General features: G+C 50.7%; 2 protein-coding genes and 1 long non-coding RNA gene across 4 annotated transcripts in view; 2 read left to right on the plus strand and 1 right to left on the minus strand.

Annotated features, from left to right (window-relative positions):
• HOXA3 (homeobox A3) overlaps positions 1–15,345 on the plus strand; it is a 45,858-nt gene that overhangs the window by 23,281 nt on the left and 7,232 nt on the right. Inside the window, exons 3-5 of one of the 2 annotated variants that reach the window (XM_005862968.2) lie at positions 2,911–3,090; positions 7,293–7,376; positions 7,671–7,789. The gene's annotated coding sequence lies outside the window, so the exon portion shown is untranslated. Of the gene's footprint in view, positions 1–2,910; positions 3,091–7,292; positions 7,377–7,670; positions 7,790–10,412; positions 10,774–15,345 lie in introns of those variants that run through there. The other variant, XM_014537015.1, reaches the window with a different exon arrangement.
• Positions 305–1,457, plus strand: HOXA4 (homeobox A4; the record flags this gene model as incomplete). Its single annotated transcript, XM_005862966.2, has 1 exon — positions 305–1,457. A coding segment is annotated over one exon (456 nt), but the record flags the coding sequence as incomplete, so codon positions are not given.
• On the minus strand, positions 12,977–15,307 carry LOC106725546. Its single transcript, XR_001361430.1, has 2 exons — positions 13,989–15,307; positions 12,977–13,633 (listed from the first exon to the last, which is right to left on the minus strand). It is a non-coding gene; the product is annotated as an uncharacterized LOC106725546 (long non-coding RNA).

Below are 15,345 nucleotides of genomic sequence, written 5' to 3' on the forward strand. Positions count from 1 at the left end.
CAGCCCGGGCCCAGTGTGGGAACCCTTTTGTACCCGGGGTCCCTTTATGGGGAGATTTACGAGACGCCGCACGGTTAGGGCCGCAATTACCGCCCCCATAAATTCCGCGGCCCTGGCAGCGGCTCCGGGCCATGTGTCTTTGAAGCTTTTCTGCAGCCCCGAGGCCCAGCTCCGTTCCTGATGGCTCCCGGGTGCTCCCCGTTGTCAATAGCCCGTGAAACACTTTCGGTGCCGTTTTATGTATCTTGCGTGAACTTGGTGTCAGGTTATTAGATAATGATGATGTCCCCTTGCTCTTCCCCACCCCACCTTCTCTCTCCTCCTCCTTCCCCGCTCCTTCCACTCCCTCCGCCTCGGCTGGCTCTCCCCTCGGGGTTCTGGGCTCTCAGTGAACCCCGGGTATCACGGAGGGGAGCCCAAGCGCTCCCGGACCGCCTACACCCGGCAGCAGGTGCTGGAGCTGGAGAAGGAGTTCCACTTTAACCGCTACCTGACCCGGCGCCGCCGCATCGAGATCGCCCACGCGCTCTGCCTCACCGAGCGGCAGGTCAAGATCTGGTTTCAGAACCGGAGGATGAAGTGGAAGAAAGACCACAAACTGCCCAACACTAAGATGCGGTCCTCCAACTCGGCCTCGGCCTCCTCCTCCGCAGGCCCGCCGGGGAAAGCACAGACTCAGAGCCCCCACCCAAACCCGCACCCCCACTCCCACCCCCACCCCCACCAGGGTGCCTCCACGCCCATCCCCTCCTCCATATAATCTCCTGGAGATCTAGACCCGGTTCTTTCCCTCCTCTGCGTTTCTCCTCTCTTCTGCCCCTTTCCCCATCCACCCCTCCCCGTACGTCCATCTGTCGGGACCACAACAGACCCCAAAACAAAACCCAACTTGATGAAAAGTGTAATAAAAAGAAGAGGACATTCTCCTGGTAAGAGTGTGTGCTGGTTGCCACCCAAGAGAGGCCAGTGGCCAGGATGCTGGCTGGTGGAGCAACCTGCCGGCCTAAGGAAGGCTGCCAGGGTTGAGTACCTGAGAAGGACCACTTGGCATCACATACTTTTGAGACGGCGGAAGGACCTGTGTATGTATATTTGTTGCAAACAGAAGAAAACAGACCCTTTCCTACCTTCCTTGTCTCCCCTCCCTCATTAAGGCAGCTCATACAAGCTTGTCTTGAACTGAATACTACATGAGTAGACATTGTGGACCTCACAGGATTATTTAATTCTCCAAATGTATAGACCTCGATGGTAGATGTGACACAATAGTTTCCCTTCCTTGCATTTATTTAAAATATTGTTGTAGAGATATTGTTGTCTTATTCTGAGGCACAATCTTCGGGGAGAGGGGTGTGCATTTAGACCCATGTCCAACTGTACACATCGTGGTATGGCTATATAGAAAGCCTTGCTGAGAATAAACTCTGTTTCAAAAAACATTAAAGTTCTAAAACACATTTGTGTGTTTCCTACTTTTAATTTAAAAAAAAAAGTGCTCTGGATTGAAGTGCTTGACCTTGCCTAGGAGGAAATCTTGTAGATGGCTTGAGTTGTGTTCACTTGGATTCTGACTGCTCATGTAATGTGTGTGAGTGTGTTCAACTTGAGCTGAACTCTTGTCAAGTTTGACCCACGGTGGGAAAAGTTCCAAAGGGCATGAAGGCTCTTGAGCTCTGAGAGGGCTCCTTCTTCTTCCCAAACTTGGCCAGGCTGTCAGGCTTCAAGTCTCTGTAAGGCACAGAAACGTGTCCTTCTGTGCAATGAAAGGTGAAACCGTGCAGTGCTGCGGGCCCAGGAGTTGCTGCAGCTGCTCTGCTGGCTGAACTCTGAGCACACTTGGAAAGCAGTGGTCCCTCTGGTATTTATGGCACCTTCGCACTTCATCTGCCTGTTTCCTTGGAGATAAAAAATAGTTTGTGTAAAGGGTTGAGGTTGCTTTTTGTTTCTTTGCTGTTTTGAAGGCTCTCTTCGCTAACCATAGCTTGGGAATTTTTATTTGTTTGCTTCTTTCTTATGTTCTTTCTTTTTTGAAGCAAGAAATTTTAAAGTAAACTGGATTTTCCCAGTACACCCTCCAGAGTTTCTTCTGAGGAAATAAAAGGCTTAATGACACCCTAAATTGCACCCCAAAGCAAGGTAGACCTGGGAGTATTCAACACTGGAAGAAAGCCAAACTCTGAACTAGGGTCACTTGCCTCAAATGCTCCCAGATTTTTCTGCCCAACCTAGAGACCTAGATTGAAAAGGTTGAAAATAAAATCTGCTTCACAATCTCCATAACTCTAGCATTTGTTTACTGATTTACTAATCAGTCAAGAGAATTTGGACTTGGTTGTCACTGAAGGGACAAGATACAAAAAAACACAACAACACACATTAGCCCCAGAATATTAGAATTGTCACTTGGCCTTGACTGAGGGCAATGTTTAGTTCATGTAATAATTTTAGCAGAGATGGGAGGGGGCACTCACCTACCTCTGCAATAACGGAGGAGTTTTAAACACATTTTCCCCTCAGTGGTGAACCCTGGGCCAGTGGTCAGTGCTGTTACTCTACTGCCTGTGTGTAATACAGGCAGGGGCAAGCTGCTGTCTACCTATGAACAAACCAGATCTGAGAGGGAAGTGATGGATCCCAGTCTCAGAGGGGCCTCCATCTCTCCCCAAGAAAACTCAGGGGCAATCAAGTGCCCGCCTACCCCAGGCAGGCCAAACCTGGCATAAAGTGCATTTTATAAGGTGTGAACGAGTGCCAGGGATCTCTAGAGTCACTGCATCTGCTGCTGAGACTTATTAACCCTTCCTCTACTACACGCACTTGTAAAACGAAATTAAATCACGCTGAAAATAGCAATTTTCCCAGGAATCATTAATCACCTCATACAATAAATACTTCTTTGTAATTCAACAGCAATTCTGAAAGGCATTCTCTGGGAAAAGTCTGTGGAGAAGCAAGGGATCTTCTTGCAAATAACGTGGTCTCGGGCAAAGACGCAGCATCTTGCCTGTCTGCTCAAAAAATGCCTAGACTCTTGGTGGAAATTGAGTGTCAAGCTGCAAAACCTCACATGGCAGATTGTCATCAATTAAGGTAAATTCTTATATTTCTCCTTTGTAGTAGAGGAAGGGGATGAGAGCATTAATTAGCTACATACTAGAGGCAGTTGTATGGGGCTAAAAGGGGTAATGAAGAGAAAGGATGGAGATGTGTGTGTGTGTGTGTGTGTGTGTGTGTGTGTGTGTGTGTGTTTATATTCCAGTGCAAAATGGAATTTTTACCCAAATTGTGTTGATTATTAAGGTATTGGTAAGTTTTACCAAGTCAAAATGCTCCCAAATGATCCAGATGGTTGTGCCATTTCTTTAGTGTTTTGCCTGTTTCGGATTTGGTCTTTTAAAGGAGCTTGTTATAGCAGCTTAGAAAATCCCACTTTGTGCTTCAAAATCGCGCATTGTCTGCCCTTTGCTAGGGCAACCGTAAGAGTTCACCCAGAGGACAAATTTTCTATCTCATTAATTGTTGTTTTTTTAAAAGCAAACTCTATTGGCCCCTCAAACCCTTGACCTTTAAAGACAGTAGTATTTTGTGTGAGCTCTATACTTCTGCTGCCAAAATGACCCTTACACAGGCTCTCCTCTTCTTTCCTTTCTCTCTTTCTCTCTCCTTCCCTCTAACACACACTCATCTGCTTTAGTCACATAGCCAAGCTGTGCATGACTCTGGAGAGATAAAAGTTTTGTCAACATCTGAAATCAACCTAAATCGGATAGGAGACACTTTAATGGTCACAGTTTGAATTAAGTACTTAAGAGTCTCCCCCCTGAAGAAAAATGGCACTTTGCCGGCTCTCTTTCCTAGTTTTGCTGAAATCTACGATATACCCGGTGTTTTATTACAGCAGGAATTCAACTGTGACAGGCAGAGTAGAGTACTTAATACCCAGGATGGAGCTCATGGGAAGATTACCTAGATATATGGGGAGTGGGCCCTCTGCACAGCATCTCTGACTTTATATTCAGCTGTCACAGGGTGTCCACATCCTCCTCCACCTCTCAGCCCCTCCCCATGGGGTGGGTATCACCAAGCCTCCTCCTCTCTCTCCCTGCTTCCCTAAGCTACCAAACTGTGCTGTTCTCACCCACCACTGCCTTCCCTCCAGCAGTTTAACATGGAAACAGATCAACCATTCTTTAGAATGGAAAGAAAGAAAAAACTCCAAGAATCAATGTAGCAAACAGAGACCTGGGGCTTCCCATTTGAATGAGTGGATTCGGTGCAAGCAAAAAGCTGTTCGTGACACTCTCTTGGTCTGCATCCCTAGCCCAGGTGAGGTCCACTATTGGAGCGCACAGGCTCACCCTGCCCAACCAGCTGCCCCTCCAGTGGTTGCTCCTCTCTGTATTATATATGGACCCAAGACTAACGCTGCTTCTTCTCTGAAAGAGTATGGGCTGGAAAAAATAGGAGGAAGAAGAGAGACCTGTGTTCTAACTCTTTGATAGCACCTAGGAGGCTGCCGGGGCTGTTGTGAAATATTCTCATCTGAAATTTCTGTCTTGGAACTCTGTCAAGTCTTATTCTCAAGGCCCCAAACCTATGGAGTAACCCCTGCCCCCTTTCAGGTCAGCCCCAGTCTCTCTGGAATTGATTTCGGGGGGTAAAAGAGATCCCAGATTGAAAGAATATCTTAGGAAAAAGAGATCTGGAGGCCATTTTGGTCCCATCTTAGTTTACTGATGATGAGGAAACTGAGGCAGCTAAATGCTCCCCCTCCCATTTTTCTTTATGTTAATGAATTGTAGATTTGGTCACACCCTTGGATAGAGGTAAGTGCACAGGCATCTTTCCTTGGCAGAAGGCCAATGAGTCTGGGTTCACACTGGACATGAAGGGCCACAGATGTGCTTCTCCAGGTTAGAAGGGTGCTGAGATAGGTGGGCTGACCTCTGAGCTCAGGAGGTGACAGATGTCAGGGTCAGGGTGCCTGGGAGAGCAGTGGACACCCCACTGTCTACAATTCTCATAGTTCCAGACTGACTCATTCTGCTATGCTTGCCCTGGAATTTCCATGGGGGTTCCCTTGCCCCAGAGCTGCGCAAGGGGATCTGCATTCTGGAGGTCTGGGAACTAAAAAGCCAACCAAGGACCCTGGTGGCAGCAGATAAAGGTGTAAGGCCTGTTCCAGGGAGAAATTGAAATTGTAATCCTGGGGGTCACGTGACTCATTAAATAATTAATGCCGATCGTCAAGAATGGATGGAGTCAGCAGGGCCTCACTAGGAATGACTCTCTCAGAAGTAAGACCCCCAACTTCCTATTTGATTTTTTAAAACACACACGGTCAGGATTTATTTCTAAAGGCTTTTAACTCCTTCAGGAGGGTCGGAGAGAGCCCTTCACGGGGAGAACCCAGCTGGCGGGCCCATGCTGGGCCTGGGAGCTCTTTCTGCAGGGTTTCTGCGAGTCCTGGGAGTGCACCGCGGCCGGGGAAATGTGAGTTGGAGCTCGGGTTTTCTGCGGTCGTAGCCTGGCTTTGGTGATGAAGTGGGACGGATGTGCAGACAGTTGGTAATGTTCTGATTCACACCGGGGAAGGCTGCAGAGATACCACAGGACAGGCGCGCGGCTTTGTTCAATTTTCCCGGTGTTCATAAATCACCCGCGCCGGGGCGAGCGAGCGAGGGAGCAAGCGAGCGCCAAAAACACCACCGAGAGAGGCCACAGCAGCGGCGGCGGCCATTGCGAGGGAGAGACCTGGGCAACATCTCTTTGTGACTCATTAGCCTGAACGATTTATGGGGAACAGCAGCCATGAATATTTGACTTGGGGATAAGGAAATAGCAACAATAATAATAACCATAATAATTACAATACTCCTAAGCATCGCCGAGTGGGGGTGGCTTGGCAGATGGTGGCATAGCAGATCTTTCTGGGATGAAGTTGAGTGGCAACGTGCTGTATGGCTAAGCTCCACCTCACTCAGGGTCATGCCAGGAGCTCCAAGGCCACAGGGGCACTGCCTTTGGAGACACAGAGGGCAAGTTTGAACAAGAGAAAGGGGCCCAGCATGGGTTCTGAGTCCCCAGTGCCTGGTCGAGGGTGGGGGCTGCGGTCGGGGCGGTGGTGGCTGAGGGCAGCCAGCTTCAGGTGTGCGGCCACTTGTTCAGTGTGCTAGGGGGCTGGGAAGCCTGGGTGGGGGTCAGGGGACCTGTCAGGTATTTGGTAGCTGCTCCTGGTACTATCAGCAGGATTGCATGGATGCCAGGCAGCCATTGAGGGCTGGTTTGGGGCAGGCCAGAGTGTGGGAGGCTATGCGGGTTTGGGTGAAGGGGTAGTGGGGCAGGGACAGGGCTGTGGAAGCAATCCACTTGGCAGAGTGCCAGCCCAGCGGAGAAGTTCTCCAAGCCAGAGCTCATTGACTAGGACGATTCTCGCCTCTTCCCCAGCGTCTTCCCCACACCCCTCAAGTTGGCTGACCTTTTGCTAGCTAGAGAGCAAGAGAGGGCTTGCAGATATCTTGAGGGACACGGTGGTAGCAGAATTAGGGCATCTAGGAGCTTGTCCCCACTGTGCAAGGTGAGGCTGGATAGGGCCCCTGGATTGGGTATTGTCCCAGTTCACATCCTTCCCAGTTTCTCCCTATTTCCAGCAGCCATAGCTGGCCTGCTGTGAGGGACTGGGCAGCCCACTGGGGCAGGGAAGTGACGCGCCCAGGGCTTGAATGAACCAAAATACAAAACCTCTCAAGGCTGCCCGTGGCCTATGGGCTGAGCTGGAGTTTGATTTCGCGCCAAACAGAAATGAACACTATTAGCGAGGTTTCGGGAGAGTCTGTGATTGAACGCTCCCAGACAAGGCTTCCCTTTGTTAGCAAAAGAAAATAAAGCGCGCATTCACATTCCCCAAGTTGAGGTGCGTGAGGAGCTCTCGGAGCAGAGCAGGCTCCCGCGGCAAAGCCCCTTCCACCTTCCCATCTCGCTCCGCCTCGTCCATTTTCTTCCCCCTTCCCCCTGCCCGCCCCCTATATAAAGAAAGAAAAGGAAGAGTGTGGGTGCGGAGATGGAGTATGTATTTATTTTACAAAAATAAATCACCATCTTCAGGCCATTTGTAGACGGGAACCTTTCGAGCAATGAGTGTGCCGCATGGACGAATGCCCTGGCGACTCCTCCGTGTCCGAGTCACCCCGGGGGCCACCCTGGCGCCCGGAACGGCCGCGCTTCCAACTCCGGTCCTCCGACTCCCTTCCTTCGCAGCCACCGTTCACCCTCTGCTGTTTATTTATCCGCAGAGCGCCCGGACACCGGAAAAGGCGATTCCCTGAGCGCTCCGGAGTTGGAGACAATTCGGGGTTCAGTCTTAAATATCTTTGGAGGTAAGCGCTGCGCCCACACTCGTCACCGCTTGGGGCTTTGCACCGGACCTCTGGCGGGAGTTTGCTCTCCCAGGCAGCTGCAGCCCTGGGAAAGAGGCTCTGGTCAATATTTAACTTCGGAAGAGTTTTGGAGCTGGGTTATTTTCAGCTGCAAGTTCCGCGAATGCAAGGCTTCAGGCAGACAAAGAGCCCGCAAAAGCCGGCGTTCTGCAGAAAGCGCGGTGGGTCGCAGAGACCAAAGATGTATGTGCTTGGGGGGCGGGGGTGTGAGAAGGATGTATTTGTTTCTTCCAGCAAGTTCCAAACAAATCGCTACATGGAACAGCAGGGCAAAAGCCAGTAGAGGCCACGGAGGCGGTGGCCGCTGCGTGGGCCGCTCTACTTGTCCACTGTTGGCGGCGCCTGCGGAGACTGTGAGTTCGGAAATTGTGGTTAATCCAGCTCTGCATGGAGGAAACTGGGCTCATTGCCTCGCAGTGTCTCTGGTCCTTTTGCTTTTCCTTGGCGAGAGGGAAGTTGCTGTATTTCCGAAGTATAGACTGTCGCAGGTTCCTTTAGCCAGGCTGACCCGCTGTTCTTCCTACAGGAAAAGCACAGGTTTTCTATCTCAGCGTTTTATTTTCCTCTTTGGAACAAGGGAAAACTCTTTAAAATTCTTTTCCAGTTCTGGCTTAATTTGTTCTCTTAGTTTGGGATGCAGGGAGGTAATTACTGTGGTTTATTACCTTGTAAAAGATCCATAAATTTCGTGCCTATTTGGGGGAGGGGCTGCTGGAATAGCTTCCCGAAGCTTGGTATGAAGGAATGGGTTTGCTTTGTTCTTTGAGGAATTACTTGTTTTAAAAAGTTTTCTGAGATTTTATTTTCTATTCCCTAGGCCTCAGTCTTTCCTAAAATTTTCTCCCCAAATAGAGACTAGGTTGCTAATTTATTGCAACATGCTGTTGGAGATGCTCTACGGCTGATATGGTGTTTTAGATACAATTCTTATTTTATTAGCTAGGAAGTAAACAGAGCAATAGTAAAGTTGGGTTACTTTCTCAGCTACTGTATGTCTATTTATATCATGTATAGACAGAGCATTTCAGGAATTTGCCACTCAGTGTGAACATTTGATTTGCATCTCTGCACACAACACTATCATTGCGTATATAAACAGTTGCAGGAGTTTGAGACCATGTGTATAAAGTGATATACACATTCGTGTGTGTCCAGAGAACTTGGAGCCCATTTGTAGTGCAGTTGCACCCACAGGAAATATCTCATGTTAAATAATGATCTATAACCTCCACCAAAGAAAAGTGGGCTAAGAGGGCCTAACCTGATGCTGAGTAGAAAAACCACTAGAGTTAACTAAGGGGAGAAACATGTTAAGTGTATTTTTGACAGAGAAATCAGATTGCAGTGTTTGAATACAGATATATCTAATCTGCCAACAGCCTTGCAAATATTGACTAAAGCTCTGCATCCTGAGTCACCTGCTCCTTCCTAGACAACTTTCTGCCTATTTTGGCTCTGGTGGCCTGGATCCAGGGCATGTGTCCCCAGCCCAGGCTTGCCAGGTTAGGGGCTGAGAGAGTGAATGGAGCGGTACTGGCAGCTGGACCTCCTAGCCTGTGCCTAGATACTTGAGCATCTTCGCTCTTGGTCTCTGGAATGGGAGTTTAAATGGCCCATAGCCTTGCTCCAGGAAAGCAGATTTCAGAGTGGGGAAGGAGGACTCTCAGCTGCGGGTTCTCTGGTGGCTTGCTCAGCCCAAGCTCTCTCTTGGGGAAGCTGTTTTCACCTCAAAAGTTAAATTTCTTGAAACTTCCTCAGATATGTTCCTTTATAACCCACAAAATCACCGTATCCTACCCCAGGTCAGTAATGTTAATTGTTAAACAGCAGTTGGAGCATTAACTGGGCTGTTAATAGCGGCATGGAGGCTCCTGGCTGGAGCTGAGATGCCTCTGGGCCTTGCTGGTGTTAAGGCATTTCTCTGAAGCACCACCAAACACTTCTCCCATTGATTTATGGCCTTGGGAATTTCAGCTTGCTCCAGACGGTTCTGCAAGTTCTGAAGGGGGCCCCTTCTCATCATTGAGTTGAAGCCCCTGCAGAAACTTTGGTTGGAGAGAGTGGAGTTTACCAACAACTAGGCAATACTTCCAGGTTCTTTCTAGGCTATCAGGAGAGCTCAGTGTAAAATATTTGGGGGTGGTGGGTAAGAGGAGCAGAGGAAAGTGTGTTTCTGGTCTGAGTCCTTGGGGAGTGCTTTGTGGAAACCAGCTTTTGGTTCTGTCCACCACCCCCAAACCTGAGAGAGCAGGTTTTCATGTTAGATGCATACTTCTCGGCTTGTGGCTTAGGTCAGAGCTGGGAAAGGTGACATAGAGGTTCTCTCCTAGCTATACTACAGGCAGAACCTCATTGGAATACTGATACTGCCACCAGCTTAGGGCAGGCTCCCTTCCAAGGGGTGTGAGGTCTCCTCCTTTTATTGCCATTCTGATTTGGATACCCTCAAGAGCAGGCCCCCTTCCTGAGGCCCTTACAGTCTCACTAGGCCTCTCTGTTCCCCTGCAGGCCAGGAGGGGAGGGGCGGGAAGAATCATGCACAGCCTCCTGCAGCTGCTACAAGTTCGTCCTCATGCTTAGAGAGGCCTAGCTAACCGAAGACCCGCTCTCCAGGAACAAAAGAATATAACATGAGGATCTCTCCACCTCAGAGCATTCCCAAGTTCAGAAACTAAGATCCAAAAAGAGGAAGTTTTTAGCTAGCTCCTGAGAGGGTGAAATGTTGAAATCAGTGGAGACTGTCACCAAGCGGAAGGCAGGTGTGTGTGTGTGTGTGTGTGTGTGTGTGTGTGTGTGTGTATTTCAGCCAGGTTACTCCTGAGAAGAGTTGGTCAGTTGGTCTTTCTGCTGGTGGACACAGAGTTGTCTTAGGGGAGGGTGAACAGAAAGGGTCCCAGATTTGTGTGTGTGTGTGTGTGTGTGTGTGTGTGTGTGTGTGGTCTTATTTATTTCAGCCAGGTTACTCCTGAGAAGAGTTGGTCCAGTTCATTTTCTGCTGGTGGACACAGAGTTGTCTTAGGGGAGGGTGAACAGAAAGGGTCCCAGATTACCTTGCAGTAGGTTAGTTAATTCAAGGGATGCTAGGATTTTTTTTTCTCTTCTTGCAAAGACAATTAGATCCTTTCCCCTTATGTTTTTCTCCATTAGAAGCCTATAATTTCATGTATCATTCCGCTATGCACTGAGGAATAGTGTAAGTTCAGGTTTGGTCCGGGCACTGGGTCCTTCCAGATTCTACAAAACTCTGACCCACCCACCACTCTAGAGCCAAGTACCTATTTCCTACGGGGCTCCCATCCAACAGAACAAAAGCAACTGGACTTTAGCCTTTTGTCAGGTAATTATGGGCCTTTTGCATTTCTACAGTGGCTGTGGTGTAAGGCGTGGGTGTTAGCACATTCCATACAATGGCAGGCCATGAGAGAGTCAACTGACTAGGCCAACCATTAATGGGTTTTCTTCTGGAAACAGGGCCTGGGCCTTGACTTTTGATGTACTGGCCAGAGAGGCGAGAGTGCTTGGGTGTGCTGGGTTCCGCAGGTCTGTGAGTGGAAAACTGTAAGGAAAGTTACGTGGTCTCTAAGAAAGGGGACAGTATTGCTGTTTTCTTATGTTTGTATCAAGTGCAAAGAAATATAAGAGAGATAACTGGCCCTGTGTGGCACATGTTGGGGGGGGGGGCAGATGCCCCCAGCATCTAACTGCCCTAGACACAACTCTTCCCTACTGCTGGTCACGGTCCCCCTCCTCCCCTCCCCCAAAGCTAAATGTGCTGCTTGGAAACCTAGTTCCTTCAGTGATTCCCTATTTCAAATAAAAGGATTTAAGTTGACGTATGACCACGTGAGCACATAATACAGCACATTATTGTGGCATTTGGAGCTGAGACCCGGGCGGCTTCGCCTGTGATTACGTTTTCTAGATTCTCTACAGAGAGGCTCCCCCCCCCCCCCCCCCCCCCCCCTCTCCTTCCCCTTCTCCGGAGAGTGCTCTCCTAGCGGGTTGCAGTTTTCAGCACTCATGGAGCGGCTCTGGGCCAGCTAGCCGATGGGACTCGAGGCCACGCCAGGAGGATGGAATTTATTTTAAGGTATTTCCGTTGATTGTTCATATCTAGAGTGAGTTATGGCTGTGAGAGACAAAGGTCAGGCGAGGAGACCCTGGTTCAGGGACAGGACCCTCAGCCCATCTCTTCCTTTGTTTCTCCTTTAGAACCGAAACCATTTGAAAGATCCCCAGTAGCGCCTCAGACTGAGTTTAATTCCCTGAAAAGTGTTGGGGGGTGTGAAGGAAGGGGCACTTGGGTGCTAATTGGTGGGCCTGGTAGCCTCCAGTGCTAGTGTGGCTTTGTCCACTACAGCGGGGCTTGAGACCCGGAGCGGAGCCCCAGGCGGAGGGAGGGTCCCGAAGTGCCCACGCAGGTTAAGGTGGCCAGCGCTGCTCTCCCAGGCGACACTGCCTGGAGGGGGTGGACGCTGAGTGAAGGAGAAAGAGAATCGCTGCTCCCCCCATTGCTGCTGTTTGCCGGCGAGGGATGGTGGGCTAGGGCTGACCAGGGCAGCAGGAGCAGCTGGGAGAAGGAAATCAATGAGTGTGCAGATGCGCTGCCATTTTATTGATGATGCTTCAGGCCACTTTGTTCAGTGCTGGGTTGCAGAATGCGATTTCTCACACACGGGATGGAAGGAGCTGGACCCCAGGACACGCCTTTGTTTCTCTGTACACCCTCTGCCCGGTAGGGGTGGAGGAGGACAGCTCGGATTTAGGAGAGGCTTGGGGTGGCCAGCGTGCTGGGTGCCCAAGAGCTCTGTTATTCGAATGTTGGGGAGACAGAGGGAAGAGCTGGGTTTGGGCTTGGTAACAAGGGTGGCCTGGCCACCCGCCGCGGGCCTGGAGAGTGGGAGGACTGGCCGGGGCACTGTGGGCTGGAGGGAGTCCGGAGGCAGAGTCCGCAGGAAGCAGAGGCAGACTTTTCTCTGGCCTCCGAGCCCCAGAAATGGTGCTGCAGCCAGAATGGAGGCAGATGAGAGCGAAACTGTGTGCTTCCAAATTACTGGGAAAGCCCTAGCTAATTGGGCTTTGGGGACCCAGCGCTCCTGGGAGAGATGGAAACTCCAGGAAAAGGTGAGGGAAACTTCGCTTTCCTCCCCTCCCAGAGCTCTCTGAGCAGAAGAAAGGGGTGCCTACCAACAGTCAGAAAGCCGGTTTGCCCTGTGACTTTTTTTTAAAAAAATCTTATTTTTTCTTTCTACTTGAAAAAAATCAAATGAAGCTTACCCTACTTGAGTGGGATTTATTCCCTAGAATGGAAGGGCTGCTCCACCCTCCCCCTCTGCCAGCCTCGGCAGTAACATGTTTAACTGAGGCCGTTTCAAGTGCTCTAAAACACCCCTTAGAAATAAAATGTAAGCTTTAATTGCTGTTCAATTACTTGTCAGCATTTCATTTGATTTATGACCCAGTTCTGGCGCATTTTTGACCCAGTTAAAGACTCATAAATAATATAGTTTCACTAGAAAGAACAAGAGAGGGAATAGAGGTTTGTTAAAGGCATCTTTTTATTGTTGCTTCAGTACTAGCGAGCAGAATAAATATCTAAGGGAGGACTCTCCAACTGGTTCTGTACAAAAGTGTGCACAGTGAGAGGAAACCAACAGCCACATACAGAGAGCACCGGTTGGCTTTTCCTCCAAGGAAAGAGCTAGAGCTACTCCGTTACAGCTAAACTGTAGCTATAAGAAAGCTTAGCCCCTTTTCACCCTCCCAGCGCCAGCCTCGCCCTCACAGGCAAGTGTATTTCCTCATGAACTGTCCTCCCCATTTGGGGGTTTTGATGCCTCTTCTTGCCAACAGTCGTTCCTCACCTTGGTCCCTGGCTGCCCAGCCAGCGCTCCCAGCCACGGTGGCCTCTCAGACACTTCATAAGAAGACCCCTGAGAAGGCAGCAGCGTGCCCTCGCTGCTCCAAATATTCTTCTAGTGCTGAGAAAAGGGTTTCTTCTGGTCCCTGTGGGCGGGAGGCTGGGAGCACGGGGACTTGGGGGGAATTTGGGGAGCCATGGAGTCTTCTTAGCAAAGAAAACCTCAGTGGTTTTGGTGGAGCCGGGTGCATGGCTGCGGGATTTGCCTGGAAAGGACACAGCAGCAGCAGCCAAGGGTAGTTTCTGGCCATGGAACATCGACAGGAGGGATTTTTCTCTTTAAAAAAAAAATAAACAAAAAATGACCTTTAGCTGTTATAAATTAGTATCTTTTAATCACCTCACCTGCCTTGTTTCAAAAACCAACACTTTGGATTTCAGCAGAGAGGCCTGAACCCAAGGCACCAGACTCCAGCCTTGAGGTCCGAACCCCACTTCTGCCCGCGGCAGCCCGCGCCCAGAAGCCACAAGGCCCCCGTTCCTGTCCCAGCTCTCCCCGGCTGCCCGGCTGCCCGGCTGCCCGGCTCCCCGGCTCCCCGGCTCCCCAGCTTGGCGGGTCCAGCCCCGCATTTTGCCCAGCACAGTGTTGGCGCTGGTGGAAAGGTGTGCGCCCTGGGCGCTCCAGCCCTCACCTCGGTGCCCTCGATCCCGCGGCCGGGCCATCCCTTCCCTGGCAGGTCTCACAGAGAGCTGGCCGTCCCTGCAGGCAGCTGGCTGAGTTGAGAAGCGTGAGAGTCGCGTCAGCAGTTTGGAGGAGAAAGTGCGGGTTGATTATTGACCCACGCCTTCTTTCTTCAAATGCCACATCGGACCTGGACAGTTTGAAGAGAAAATGCCGCCGAGCGGATTTTTGTGGCCGGCTCTCGCCTCCTACGCGGCCCGGCTCCCCCTTTCAAGTTGAGCTGCTGCAATATGCCATAAGGAGCAAGTGTTTGCTGTTTTGTGCTCTGTTTACAGCTTTGGGGCGCCGAGTCATAAATCTTGCCCAGCCATAAATGACAAAAACCATTGGTATGCATGAGGCCACCCTGGCCCGGAGTGCTTTTTGATTTCTCCCTTCTCCCTTGGCTTTGTTTTTGCTCTAAGGTGACACTTTGGCTCCCTGACAGTTTAAACATACTACTTATATTTTTAACACCTTCCTTTGAGAAGGACCGGCCGTTGACACCTTAGAATTGCACGAAAGCTCCATTTCTCCCTTTTTGTCACACACATACCCTTGCAGGGTTCACTTCTGAATCTGGGGAGTTGAGCGAGGCAATGGAGGGAGGGAGACTATCCTCCTTAAAGTTGTGGAAATATTGCGGGCACATTCAGGCCTTTCCTCTGCTCAGCTTCCCTGTGTACCACTAACTAGGGTGGGGGGTGGATACCGTGGATGTCGGTGGCTGTTGGGGTCAGAGCTTTATCAGTCCTTCCCTGTGAGTGACCTGCATGTTTGTCCTGTGACCCCCGCACACAAGGGCTGGAGGCCCAGGTTTCTGGAACCTTGTGCTACCTGAGCCTGGGGCTGCCCATTTGCCCGCCCCCCACCGTGCATCTCCCGGCTCCTTTGCTCCCGGCTGCCAGGATTTCAGTGTTTCTGCCTAGAAACATAACCACGGGCAGCCCTGTAGGCTCGTGGGGAGGTCTCTCGAGAAAGGAGGCCCTATCCGAGCCCCCCCCCCCCCCAGATTGGCTTTGTGGTTCTTAGATTAGGGGTGGCAGGTGAGGGCAACCGCCCGAAGTCTGGGGGACTCTCTCTGGTTCTTGTTTCCTCGCCCCTCAACTGGAAGTGTCTGGGGCAGAGGGTGACATGGTTTCTCAAACGGCTTCCTAAGAAATAGAACCCGGCGAGAGACCCCTTTGTGAGAGCCCGTTGTCCTCATTAGCATAATTTTCCTGGACTTTAGTGACGCCCAGGAGCGAGGAGAGGGAGGGCGTGGGGTTTGGGGGGGAGGCTGCCCTCCTCCCGCCGCCGCTGAGCTCCCCACCTCCCTCCCGGCCCTC

Source organism: Myotis brandtii, unplaced genomic scaffold, assembly GCF_000412655.1.
Source record: "Myotis brandtii unplaced genomic scaffold, ASM41265v1 scaffold17, whole genome shotgun sequence".
NCBI lineage: Eukaryota > Metazoa > Chordata > Mammalia > Chiroptera > Vespertilionidae > Myotis > Myotis brandtii.